Consider the following 14,820-nt stretch of genomic DNA (forward strand, 5'->3'; position numbering starts at 1 on the left):
GACGCATCAGTCGCCAGAACCAAGTGCTGACCCGGACGGAATGTGGAAAATGAGCCTTCAGGCGGACAAAAGCCTGCTCACACTCGTCGGACCAACAGAAAGGAATGTCTTTGCGTAACAGCTGATGCAGAGGATTAGCTACCGCCGCCGCAGATGGAATGAATTTGTGATAATAAGCAATCTTGCCTAGAAACGCCTGAAGTTCTTTGTCTGTAGATGGCCGGGGTAGAGCGGTAATGGCCGCAACGTGCTGACGTAGAGGACGTATGCCCTCACGGGACAAGTGGAAACCAAGATACACAATGGAGGGTTGGAAGAACTGTGACTTGTCCAGATTGCACTTCAACCCAGCCGATTGCAGAACCCGAAACAGTGAACGCAAATTGCGAAGGTGCTCCTCAGTGGAGACCCCCGTGACAACAATGTCATCCAGGTAGTTGATTCAGCCGGGAACGGAAGCCGTGAGCTGTTCCAAAAACCACTGAAAAATGGCTGGCACGCTAGCGACGCCAAATGGTAACCGCTGGTACTGATACAACCCACAAGGAGTGTTGATGATGACAAATTCCTTGGAATACGCATCCAATGGCAACTGATGATACGCCTCCGATAAGTCAAGTTTCGAAAAGAACTGGCCCCCAGCGAGCTTGCTAAATAACTCCTCAGGACGGGGAAGAGGATAAGTGTCAATGAGGCTCTGAGCATTGACAGTGGCTTTAAAATCACCACACAATCGCAGACTCCCGTTTGGTTTAGAAACCACCACGATTGGTGATGCCCATTCGCTGGAGGTAACAGGAAGGAGAATCCCTGAAGCTGTTAACTTGTCGATCTCGGCCTTGACAGGTGCACGCAATGCCGTCGGAATATGGCGTGCCCGGAAAAACTTAGGGCGAGCCGTAGGTTTAAGAGTAATGTGGGCTTCAAAATCCTTGGCACGACCCAGACCAGCAGAGAACACGGACGAGAATTCCGAACACAATCCATCCAGCTGTTGATACGGAATATCCTCAGATATGAGGTGCACATCATCATCAATGGAGAACCCGAACAACTGGAAAGCATCATAACCGAACAGGTTTTCAGTGCCCGCATGATCCACCACATAAAACATGAGGGGCCTAACAACAGACTTGTAGGCAGTGGAAGCATCAAACTGGCCAACGATAGGAATTGTCTGCTTATTATAAGTCCTCAGATTTTGCGTAATGGGAGACAAGGGAGGGGAACCCAACTCAAAATATGTGCGAGAATTAATGAGAGTTACGGCAGAGCCAGTGTCGACTTGCATGCGAATGTCTTTATCCAGAACACGAACTGTGACAAGCAACTTATTTGTTTGAGAAAGCACACAGTTAACATCCATGTCCGATGCCTCATCCTCATCGACAGGAACTTTAGGGGACTGACACACAGAAGCAATGTGGCCTTTTTTTCTACATGAATTACACGTGGCCCAACGTTTTGGACACGTGGCCCTGTCATGCTGTACGAAGCAAGGTGGACAAGAAGGAAGTGCGGAACGAACCTGCTTCTGTGGTTGCTGTTTTCGCTGCGAGCGTGGCAGCCCAACGCGACGTTGTTGACGTGAGTGAACCGCCGCCACATCGTCGTTCCCCTGGGAAACAGGCAAATTGTCCATGTCGAAAGTTGTCTGGATAGCGCCTACATCACACCATGTGTCTATTTGCGCACCAGCAGTGTGAGACACTTCAAAAGATTGAGCGATGCTTAGAACTTCCGACAACGACGGGTTTGGCAGTTGTAAGGCACTTTGCCAAACTTCTTTATCAGGAGCAAGCCGTAGAATAGCGTCCCTAACCATTGAATCAGCATAAGACTCATGATGAGTGTCCGTGACAAACTGCCATTTTCTACTCAGACCGTGCAGTTCTGCCACCCAAGCCCGGTAAGATTGATGGGGCTGTTTACAACACCGGTAGAACGCCACACGGGCGGCAACGACGTGGGTGTTTTTTCGGTAATAGTTAGACAATAAGTCACACATTTCTTGGAAGGACAGAGAGGCAGGTTCCCGCAGAGGGGCCAACTGAGGTGGCAGCTGGTAGATTCATGGGGAATTCCTAGATAGAAATAACGACTTACACATAGGAGTGTCGACAACGCCGAAAGCCAAGAAGTGTTGCCGCAAACGCTTCTCATAATCCTCCCAGTCTTCAGCAGCCTCGTCGTAAGGAGGGAATGAAGGCGGCGATGAGGAAGACAGACGATGAGTAAGCGACGTCGACAATGCCTGAATAGCAGCCGTCAGCTGTGTTTGTTGTTCAATGAGCGCTTGCATAAGCTGTTCCATGTCTGCCCCGACACGAACACACAATTCCACAATGCAGGAAAAAAAAAATCCGACCTCATCGCCAAAAAGTGTTATAGCCGTTAATCACTAATAAATTGCGTGGATATACAACGTAGAACACTAGCGGGTTACATGCTACCTACTCCGAATCTGCCATTAGACTGCCGTGCCGTGACATGCGGCTGGCGCTGTTCATAGCTAGGTGGCGCTCCCGCGCTCAGCCGAGTTGCAGAGCGCCTCTATCGCCGTGTTCGCGTACTGACATAGCGGCACTTTTAAATATCGTGGCACTGTCACAACGCTACTGTTATCTTGTAAGCCTACAACCACACTTGTTTTCATAGTAATTTATGGACAGACAATCATACCATGTGTAATCCTTGAAAACCTTCTGCACAAACTTATCATGAATCTTTGGGGGTCATTGTCCGGCTTGTTGGTTACATTTCCAACTTGCACAGTGCGCTTTCAAAACATTTGCTATTCTTATTGTTTTTTTAATCAGTTACACTTACATGTTACTCACATTGGCACACTTTCTTCATCTCCACATGATAATAATATTTTGAGAACAACACACTGGTTTGTACTATTTTTTAAACATGCATTGTTTTTGCATACACTGACAGTTAAGTCAACAGCTAAGGCAAAGTTGAAATATTTCTCTGAAAATTTGAATCATAGTAGAGTGTAGGGGAATAACACAAATTTACAGATATTTAATATCACTTTAAAATCCACCTGTATTGACACTATGTAGAACTGTCTCAGTTGTTTGCTATTCTGATTCGGTCTCAGTTGTTCACTGGTTTGATTTTTTCCACTGTTTGTAGTTGGTATTACCTGGTAGACACCTCACTTAAAGAATGACATTTTCTGTTCTCTTGGAGATGTATAAATACATTGTAATCAAATCTCCTGTGTGTGCTTTTCAACTATTAAGTGATGCTACTCTTGTTTTAGTTTTAGATCTCACTAACTCCTTTATTTAATTATTTTTGTACCTTATGTTAGTGTGGTAATGTGCTTCTAATCATAGTAATTATATACAAGTGTTTTTATTGTTAAGTGAATTTACTACACTAAATGTTGTTTATACTGTGTCAGTTGATAAGAAAATAAACTCATAGGTTGCTTTTTAATACAGCCTACAAAATATTTAATTTGTGAATATTAACTTATTCATGCATAATCCACAGCAGTTGTTATTCTTGATTTGGGTTAGCTTGATTAAGAGTACTGTTTGTGTAGTTTTCTTAGGAAGACACTATATTGTTGTTTAATAAATTATACTGATGGATAGAAAATATGACTGTGTGTCCAGATTGAGAAGAAGCTGGCCAACATCTGCAAACAGAAGCAACTCACAATAAATGGAGCTGCTAAAAGATAGACTCTTGGGACATGTGTGTGAAGTACTGCAAGTTTTCCGTTTATCATCAGCTTGCTGGCAATGCTGTCTGATTACCAGCAAATGAACAGTTATCTTCAGTTCAAGCACACATCATAACTGTGCTGACAGCCTTGAGTAAAGGGTGTGTGACGTGAGAAACAAAGGAGGCACCATTGTTCCTTTAGGGATACAGTTTGGCACATTGTCCAGTGGTACTAGTGAATCTGGGGTGTTCAGTTCTATTTCTTCTTCTCCTCCTCTTTTTTTTGGTGGGGGCTATTCTTATTGCAAATGAACATTCAGAGGATAATAGAATTTTTTGATCCTTTAGTTGTATTCAGAGGGTAAGGGCAAAATAAAGTTTTGCCAGCAATGGGTTTGTGTGATCAGTATACAAGAAAACTTGCTGATGAAATGTTAACAATCCACTTCAAGTCACACAGCTGTAGTTAGGAAGAGAATATGAGGTCTGTTCAAAAAATTTTGGAAATTTGTCCACAATATTTTTCTATGCTTACCTTTTACTTATTGTGCATGATCTCCTTCAAAATACTCTAATCCACAATTTATACACCACTCCCAATGCCATTTCCTCTTCCAGAAACAGTCTGGTATGTTTCTTGCTGGATCACATGAAGTGCCATCTGTAAATTTTCTTTTATCTTGTCTATTGTTGCAAATCTTCATCCTTTCGACGGGGTTTTGAACTTCAGAAATATAAACTTTGGAAATAAAAAAAGTCTGCAGGGGCCAGATCTAGAGAGTACAGAGGATGAGGAAGCACAGTGATTTTGTTTTTTGTGCAGTAGTCATGCACCGACAGGGATAAATATACGGGTGCATTATCATGATGCAAGAGCTGTGAATTATCTCGCCATATTTCAGGCCATTTCCTTCTCACATTTTCTCATGGGTGTTGCAACATGTGTCAGTAGTACCATCAATTAGTAGTTTGTCCCTATGGCATGAATTTAAAATGAGTTAATCCTTCAAAGTCAAAGAAAACTATCAGTATGGCTTTGACATGTGACTTGACCTGGGGAGCTCTTTTTGGTGAGCTCTTTTTGATGTTGGAGAACCTTTCCCAACCCATTGTGAAGATTGAACCTTGGTCTCAACATTGTAACTGTAGACCAATGACTCATCAACAGTTATGATTATCTTAAGGAACATCTTTTCTCATTTGTGTGATGCAAAAGCGCTTCACAGATTGTGAGGCAAATGTCTTTCTAGTCTTTACTCATAGCATTGCTCCTCTAACTGTGCCATCTCAAAATTCGCAAACTGTGTGACACAACGTTTTACTCAATAAAGCACTGAGAAATAACTAACAGGCATACAACAACAAAACTTTTTGGAGTAACACATTAAACACAGCATGTGCAGGGTTGTGAACTGCATTTCATTCCAATACAGCATCAGCAAAAAATTACTAATGTTCCAGAATTTTTTGAACATACCTCTTTTTTAACATCACTGAGGTATGTTTCCCACAGACAGAGCAGGATAGAGTTTGTGTATACACTGTTGTGTCAAGTGTAAGTTGGGTTATTGTAACGCATGAACTGTGTATGAGGAACGGAAATGCAAATTTATTCCTTGTTATAAATTTTGTTGTACAGAAGCTGTCTGTCTCTCTCTTCATTCTCATTTTATCTACAAAGTAATTTTACTAGAATGAATGATGCTGATACGAAGAGGTCTCACAGTAGATCACAGATGTCACACCAATTCTAGACACTGAATGAGTTTTTCTGTTTTGTTTGTGGAGAAACAAACTTGATATTCCACTTCATGATTTTTGTCAAAGTTTGTGCTGTAGATTATCTGCCTTTGCTGGTTATGTGACACAATTAGACACTCCCTCGTTAGTAAAACTATGCTACTACATGTCCAGTACATGTAGATTTTACATATCATGAAACTTTCCAGACGTTCCAAGAAGACAATTACAAAACATGTCTCATGATACTGACAAGTGTTAAACCACGCAAGAAACACGAGAACTAAGAATGTGACTACCATTTATTGACTTAAAAGATCTATAAATGTTCATGTCTTCTAAATGATTTAATGTTTATTGTATGTAAAGACCAGATTAGCATGAGTCAAGTCAATGGAACTCCCGACAATGAAAGTGAGTAGAACCCGCAATTACTGAAATGTAAATCACTGTAGAGTATGATCCATAAAGCATGGAAGTATATTTTGACAGGACACCAGAACAAAAAGCTGCTTTTATTGAATATATGAAGGATATTTCAATTACTATCATGAAGCACACTTTTTGTTCATGCTTATATAGCTGGTGATGAATGTAACAGTTTGTTTAAGGGGCGTGAGATGTTTGCTAGTACGAGAGGAGAAGATGTTTGAAAAAAATTATAAGCTTGCATGATCAATTATTATTTTAAATGTCTTGTGTAAATATTTAAAATACAATACCAGAGAAGGAAAGTTGCTATTCACCATATAGTGGAGATGCTGTGTCATGATAGGTACAACAAAAAGATTCACTCAATTATAGCTTTCAGCCATTAAGGCCTTTGTCAGCAGTAGACACATATGCACACATGTTTGCAGTGTGGTTTCACTTCTCTGAGACTGCATACATGTGTGCAAGTTGCATTTGTGTGAGTGTGTGTGTGTGCGTGTATGTATGTGTGTCTAGTGCTGTCAAATGCCTTAATGGTCGAAAGCTATAATTGTGTGAATCTTTTTGTTGTGCCTGTCGTGACTCAGCATCTCCACTATATGGTGAGTAGCAACTTTCCTTCTCTGGTATTGTTACATTCCATACTGGATTTTCTGTTGTTTGATTTTATTTAAAAGACAAAGTAGTTTTGAAATGGAAAAAGAGTACTCTAATACTGCAGAATATGAAATAACTACTCCAACAGATGAACACTGCTTGAAGAGACAGTTATGTAATTTTATTTCATATTCTGGCATGTTACTTTTCAGGGTGCTAAACACAGTCTATGCATCAGTATTAATGTAAACTGCTGTATTTTTCTCGCGTACAATACTAGTGTGGAGTACATTGTCAGTAGTGTAACAAATAATAGTGGGAAAATATGCTAGTATTCCATTCTGTGTATCTGAGTTATTTGCCACATAATATGCAGTGGAAGTTTTATGTGCATTATTTTGGTTTGTGATGTACAAAATAAGTACTAAATCTATGAATGTCAACAAATATAAAATATACTCATAAATTTTAACATTAAAGTGTAATGTTAATGTGTTTACTTGCCACAGATTTTTTGCACTATACTGTGTTCAGTGCTATTTTACAGGCATTCTTGTAAAAAGATACTGTTTTGTGTTGCCAAAATTACTTTTTAATTGTTATGATGTGCTATATATAAACTGTTAATGAAAACTGTTTGCATATAATTTTCATGCCCTTCAGGGACCATGACACTATGCTATTACAAGCTTAAGTAAAATAGACATTGTAATTTTATTAATAAAAGTTAAAGTGAAATTACTCCTCGTAATTTTATTAATAAAAGTTAAAATGTACTGCATGTTATTAGAATTGTTAATTCTATGATACATGTAGTGTTACAGAAAGCTTTCTATATTAGATTTCTTATTTTTGGACAATGTAGATATATTTCAGTATGTCATTTAAATTGTAGTTGTGATGTTATGAAATAAAAATGAGGAAAGTTTAGCATTTACCATAACAGTGCAGTGTGATCCAATGAGATGGCTGTCATTAGACATTCTTCAATTATTCTGCTGTTAATTTTGCATTCCTTGTGCTCTTTGGTGTGTTCTATGACATAATTACTTTTTCCAATAACCATCTGTTTTGACAATTTCATTTTTAATATTAAACATGTATAGCATCCGAATGAATATGCATAGGTTGAAAGAAAGTTATAAGGAGTCTTGAGTAGCAGAAAACATATTGTCTGTTGTTAAGCGTACTTGAAATTACTACTGGTAACTAGTGGTGATAGTTGTGTGCATTATTATAGAACCAAAATCAATTACTATGATGTCTACTATTACAGGCAATTAACACTCCACTTGACCATGAGTAACACACTATAATAACAAAAAGATTTAATTTAGAGGGATGCATTTTGAGACTATTTTCTCAGATTTTGTGAATCTCGATGTGTGTGTTTATGAATACCCATTTCTTGTTTTATTTGTGGTTTGAGGGATGGAAGTGGTGACTGATCCACTGTTTTTGATCATTCATCACCATATGGGCATAGAAGACCATCTCAAAACATCAAAATACCAATAAATGATGTAAAGGTTATCAACACATGCTCAGTACATATGAGGAAAATCATTGAGAAAGATGCAGTGACAGTCGGTGAACAAGCAGATATGTATGAGGGTACTTTTTTTTTAGGTCAAATATAGTCCATTTAGACTAAATAAGTCCAGATGCAAAGTAAATCAAGATCTGCTGATAAAGTTTCATGGCTGCAATGTTATTTGTTAGTGTCATAGAAAAATGACTGACTTATTTAAAAAGCAATGTATTATCTGCCTTGGCAAAGATAAACAACTACCACATTACAAAATGAGAAATATCATTGTGTATGTGAAGTGAGACAGTTGGTGTTGATCTCATGGTAAATTTATGAACTAACATGATTATGTTTTATACGTTTCACACAGTGCTCTCTGAAATCCATACTGCATGAATAACGAGATCAGTGCTTGTTTGATCCCAAACTATGTAGAGGAAATGTGGCTGAAGTTTGAAAGAATAGTTGACCACACACTGCATAAGTATGTACCTAGTAGAACAGTTTAAGATGGGTGGGACCCTCCTTGTTTTAGAGTCAGTATAAAGAAACTTACATAGAAAGAGTGACTTCTTCTTCATAATAGGTATAAAACAAATTTCAAACACAATTGTCCATCAAGAAGGCAATGTATGAAGCATTTAGAGAATACAACATCAAACTATAATTGAAAAATCTGTCGAAAATCCAAAGAAATTCTGATCAGTGGCACTAAAGTTTGCGCAGAGATTCTCATGGATGAGAAAGTGAAAATGAGGGTAAGAAAGCAAAATCAGAAATATTGGAAATACTGGACTCTGTTTTCAAGTTTCCCTTTAATAGACAGATGTATTGCCTCTGCACCATTTTAATTCTTGCGCCATTGCAAAAATGAGTGACACAGCGGTGTTCATGGATGTTGAGAAACAGCTAAAATCACTGAAATTAAACAATGCTCCAGAACCGGGTGGAATCCTTGTTGGATTTCGTATGCAATTATCAACAAAGTTAGCTCCAATTTAAACCATAATATACAACAGGTTCCTTGAACAAAAAACTGCTCAGGGATTTGAAGAAAGTGCAGGTCACACCTGTCTCAATGAAGACTACCAGAAATGATCCTCAAAACAACCATCCAGTCTCATTGACATCCATGTTTTGTAGAACCATAGAATATATTCTGAGTTCAAACATAGTGAGACATCTTGAACCTCATCCATGCCAACTATCATGGATTCTGGATTGTGTGAAACCCATCTTGCACTTCTTCACATGACATTTTGAAAGTCATGTAGATGCAATGTTTCTTGACTTCCTAAAAGTATTTGACTCAGTGCTGTATCAACATTTATTGTCCAGAGTGCATTGATGTAGAGTATTAAACAGAGTTTGTGACTGGGTTGAGTATTTCTTGGAAGGCAGGACACAGCATGTAGATTTGTATGGAGAATCACCAACAGAAGTAGAAATAACTTCAGAGGTACCTCAGAGTACTATATTATTTTGGGACTCTTTTTCATATTGTACATTCATGATCTTGCAAACAGTATTAACAGCAACCTCTATTACTACAATAGCAGCCGTTCAGAATTAAAACCAATCAGCTCATACAGATACCTGTGTATAATAATTTGTAGTGATATGAAACAGAATAATTGCACAGAATGGAAAATCCAGGATAGAATAACAATGATATGGAAAGGATAAATTGCAACTCACCAAATAGAGTAGGCACTGAGTCACAGATAGGCACAAGGAAAAAGACTACTAAAATATTAACCTTTCAGACAAAGTCCTCCCTGAAGTCCTCCTTCTGAAATAGAAAAAAAAAAAAAAAAAAAAAAAAAAAAAACATATTCCCACATTTGCAGTCAGGCCCAAGAGATCAGAGACAATGGTCATGTGTGTATGACTTGCAGGGATGTGTGTGTGTGTTTCCTTCTATTTTAGAATGATAAATTCTCCTGAAAGCTTAATATTTTAGCATTCATTTTCATTGTGCCTGTGTATGACTCAGTGCTTCTTCCATGTGGTGAGCAGCAATCTGTCCTTTCTATATTGTTATTAATGATTCAGTCATAGACAATGAAAGAAGTAGACTTTAGCTCATTGGTAGGATACATGGAAAATTCAATCAATTTACAAAGGAGAATGCTTATAAATCACTTGTGTGCCTCATCTCAGAATACTTCTCAAGTGTGTAGGACTCATACCAAATAGGACTAATGGGGGATGTCAGATGTGTACAATTATGGCTGTCACCAATTGTCACAGGATTGTCTGATTCATGTTAGAACATCACAGATATGTTGAAAATATGAAGTTGGCAATCTCTTGAAGATAGATGCAATTTATCCCTTGAGAGCATACTTACAAAATTGCAAGATTGAATGTTGTATGAAGAATCTAGAGACATTCTTCACCTTGTATGTGTCAGCACTACAGGTATCATGAAGACAAAATTTGAGACTAATTACAGCAAGCACAGAGGCATTTAAGCAGCCATTCTTTGTGTGCTCCATATGTGATTGGAATGGCAGGAGATCCTAAACCTTGACTATGCTAAGTACCCTCTGCTGTGCATTTCACAGTGGTTTACACAGCAAATATGTGGATATAGACCATGCCATCCAACTTTACTGCAGTTGTTCAACAATGTGCATAGCAAACTGCATGTATTTTGAGGATTTAAATGGTCATCTTTCATGCAAGTGCTTTTCAAGTGGAAAAATTCCTTTAATATAAATAACATTTTGCTTGGAAACATCCATTTAGAACTTGGTTCTGAGCATTACATCTCATCTGATACTAAATGCATGCTTGTCAGATCATGTTGTATGCAACTCACAAACTTGGACAAGCAAGCAATAACAACTGTCCTTTATACTCAAATTATTCTGTTTACACATATTCTGATGATTTCTTATTTAGTTGAGTGATTATTTCTATGTGTCATGGACATTAAGTCAGTATCTAGTTTGTTCTTACACCTTCATCTCCATGCAAAATTGCAGTATTCTTGAGCTAAAATTCCTGTTCTTTGGTTTCCTCAAAGTACTCAATTCTAGTTTCTCTGTCACCTCTCTTGTTTTGACCCAAAAGAGTATGGTGTGACTACAACATGAATTTTTCTCAATTGATACAGGAAATCCTTATAACATCTGTTTGGCTAATTCTCTTTTATATTTATTGAGAGATTTCATGTTGTCCCTAGTAGAAGTCCATTGTTAATAAAATAGTCAAAATTATTGTCTGGAATACTTGCAGAAAGGAGTGAATAAAGAAAATCCCCTCACTTCATAATGGAGAATTGATTGTTGGATAAGCATGTAAATAAGAACATGTGTTATACAGTACTGTAGTTTCCAAACGCATTCTTCTTCAGAGTGTGTGCCCCCTGCCCCACACATACACATAGATGTTTTTCTGGTACTGCTAGCTGAGTGGGTAAACATACTATTCATAGATGCTGGTGTTAGGGGTAAAAAATCCAAAAGTATGAGTTGCGAAGCAGCTATTGCAGAACAACAGGTTGTGTTCCAAAGTGTCAAAGTGTGTTACACAACTACTTGGTCAAACTTGTTCTCAGCCATGGATTTGTGTGGTTACTTACAGCGATGGGCAGACAGTCATGTCCTCTGTAGTAAAAGAGCCCTGCAGTAATTATAGCAGAATTGATATATGACATAGCTGCTTTCAAATAGGCCATGCTACATGCTAGTACTGATAAGGATAAATCAATGTTTAGCAGCCCATGTAATATCATTTTAGAAGAGGTTGGAAGGATTTTTAATTCACACTATTCTATTGGAAAATGCATTGGATTATACTTCATGCTTCCTTCCAGAAGAAGCAACAGTAACTTCCTTTCTATGAAATGATCATAGAATATGAATATCTGAAATATTTTCACTAAAAGTATTTTAGTGTACAGTTCTGTATGATGATACATTTATGATTATTAAAATACACTTTCTGACGTGAGTATTCCAGTTACATAACTCTTTACATTCCAAAATCACAGAATATGTGCCTCACCATGTGACTATTTATAATCTCTGTCATACAATTGTATAACTATAGGTTTCACATATTGATATTTTCGTAGATTCTACTAAAGTACAGATGTTTCCTGATATTAATAACTTTAAAAAAATTTGTTTCTGCCCACAGATTAAGGAATCCCAACGCTTATATTCCAGAGTAAGTGACTCATCCTGAATTTTTGACTTCTGCAATAGTGCTTATGGTGTTGCAGAAATCAGAAACATGACAGTGGATTAAAATACTCATATGTGTGGACAGTTTTCAGCTGTTTTATCAGATTTGTACTACTGGAGATTGTTTTATAGTATTTTTACTCTTGTATATTCTTCTCTAATCCATTCACCATTGTTTTCTAAACAGAGTGGTTCAGTAAAATGAGCATAATGCAATGTCTCAAACAGAAAAGATGAGAAACCTCACTATTCTTAACTTACGACTGTTATCTGTTTGCATAAGTAGAGCTAGAATAAATTGCTGAATATATCTTTACTCTTCACTGGTATGCTTATAACAAACCTTTTAGGCTGTGGAATGTAAGAGGCAGGGGCCTGCACCTCTGTGCCTTAACTACTTTGGCAGTCAGTTGAGTTTTCTCCATAACTGTTTCTGTATTAAATATCAGGTCCTTGTGGTAACTGTGTAACCAGTTTTAACAGTGAGAACAGTCTGTGATAAACAAACTGGTAAATGATTTCACACAAGTGATACATATGAAAAAAAATGATAATCATCCATAATTAAAGTTCTGATTGACTTTAAAGATATGACCATTCTGTACTGAACAACTCTGTATATGTACAAATTAAAAGGTGTATTGGAAGGTATATGTAATTGTGAAAATGTGAATGTGTTACTACTTTTATGAGCAAAGCAAACGAATAAATATGTGATAAACTTATATATACACTTTATAACAAATACATTCTGTTTATTTAAGTGACGGAAGGAATGAGTATGTATTTGTGTAATTAATGACTGTGATTGTTTGAAAAATATAAGTACAGTATAAGTCTTTTTATTTCTGATTAGCCCATCATGGCTTTAAAGCTGAATCTTTTGTCAGAAGTAATCATGTTATTGTATAATGACCTTGAGGTGGATAGAATCACATTGGTTCAGAGCCAGATTCCTTATTACACACTTAAGTTTCCAAAAATTTTTTACTGGTGTCGTACCTCTGCCTCGTTTCCCATGTTAAGAAATTTACCTAAAGCTGCAATGTCTCAAACATCCTGACAAGTTATTTGCCTGTAGGGTGCTGTGACCATACTGATTTTGCTATTCTGTTTCAGTGACTGCTTAAGAAAAGATAATTGTGATTTTCTTGAGGATATGAGTATGGGTTTTTGGAACAATGCTACTGCCTCCTCCTCCTCCTCCTCCTCCTCTCTCTCTCTCTCTCTCTCTCTCTCTCTCTCTCTCTCTCTCACTCTGTCTCTCTCCCTACCCCTCTCTCCCTGCCCCCTCTCCCTCCACATATCAGAGTGAGAGTCTGGGATTATGGATGGCTCATCTGATTCAGTAAAACTGAACATTGGCAAAAGCATAATTTTAGCCTTCCTGCGAACATTTTCAGCTCAAAACTATATGTACTGTAATTCTTAGCTACTGAAGAAGACTTTGAATGATTTCATTAGACATGCTTGCGTAACTCTTTCGCAGAGAAGTGCCATGAAAGGCAAGTATTTAGGTTAAAGTTCTGGTTGGCAGACAATTCCAATTTGTCAGGGAAGTTTACATAGTCAGGAATTCTGTAGTATCAGTTAACTGTCACTAAATCTGGAACCCTATCCTGCAACAATCTGTCTTCTAGTTGATGACAAAGGAAGTTTGCATGATAAGAAAACTATAAGTTATTTCAAAAGGTTGTCAGTCTTACATGTATAATGGCAATGGCAGTCATAATCTAGTTATAAACTTACAGTAATGTGAGTAATACAGTCCTCCAGTTTTCATAATTATTTTGCAACTTATCATCTAATAATGACTATTTAATTTGCCTCTTCTATTATCTTGACTATTTCTTTGCCTTTTCTTAAATTTGATAACTTATGTGTGTCATTTGCACTTTTCTTTTTGATTTTTTTCCTCAATAAATCCAACCTGCGTTGTGCTTCACAAGGCTAAGCAACAATCAAATATGGGTATACCAAGAGTTTTCTCCTATGATAATTCTTGATTGTCTTTGTTGATTCTACTATTTAATATAAGAGTCATTGATTTTCCTGTGAGACATTTTGCTTTGAGTTTCTTCTGTTGTATAATATCAGAAGATACTAGTTATTTTTCTCAACTCTTTTCTCTGTTCCCATATTTGTGTCAGTTTCAGCTTTTAAATTTACATTTTTATTTTTTTTATTTTTCCTTCCTTCCATGTTTACTGATGCAATCTTGTCCCACATTTATTTACTTAATTACATGTTCCATAAGTAATTTCAATGATTCTTCTATCAAAATTATGTGGAATGAGTTAGTTTACAGCAGGATATGAATACATGATTAGTGTTAACATTAATAATTACATTATTATTTTTAGCCCTACTCATGCAACTCTCCCTCTCTAGGAGGAGTTATCCAGGAGAAATGATTCTGAGTTAAATTTAAAATTTGCTTCACTATCTGTCAGACGTTTTATGTTATTGGGCAAATGATCAAAAAATTTTTTGTTGCTGCATATTGAACTCCTTTGTGAGCCACTGACAACTCTAACAATGGGTAATAAAGGTCATTTGTCCTTATAGTGTTCTAGGTATGGACATCATTGTTCATCTCAAATTATATTGGATTATTTATGATGAATTTCG

At 37.2% G+C, this 14,820-nt stretch overlaps 1 protein-coding gene across 1 annotated transcript in view; it reads left to right on the forward strand.

Moving 5' to 3' along the window:
- LOC126252951 (uncharacterized) overlaps window positions 1-12,272 on the forward strand; it is a 258,753-nt gene extending 246,481 nt beyond the window's left edge. Inside the window, exon 14 of the mRNA XM_049953965.1 lies at window positions 12,143-12,272. Within this exon, the coding sequence (XP_049809922.1) occupies window positions 12,143-12,176 (34 nt within the window). The 3' untranslated portion in view covers window positions 12,177-12,272. The remainder of the gene's footprint in view (window positions 1-12,142) is intronic.
- The last annotated feature ends 2,548 nt before the right edge of the window (window positions 12,273-14,820 follow it).

Source organism: Schistocerca nitens, chromosome 4 (genome assembly GCF_023898315.1).
Source record: "Schistocerca nitens isolate TAMUIC-IGC-003100 chromosome 4, iqSchNite1.1, whole genome shotgun sequence".
NCBI classification, from domain to species: domain Eukaryota; kingdom Metazoa; phylum Arthropoda; class Insecta; order Orthoptera; family Acrididae; genus Schistocerca; species Schistocerca nitens.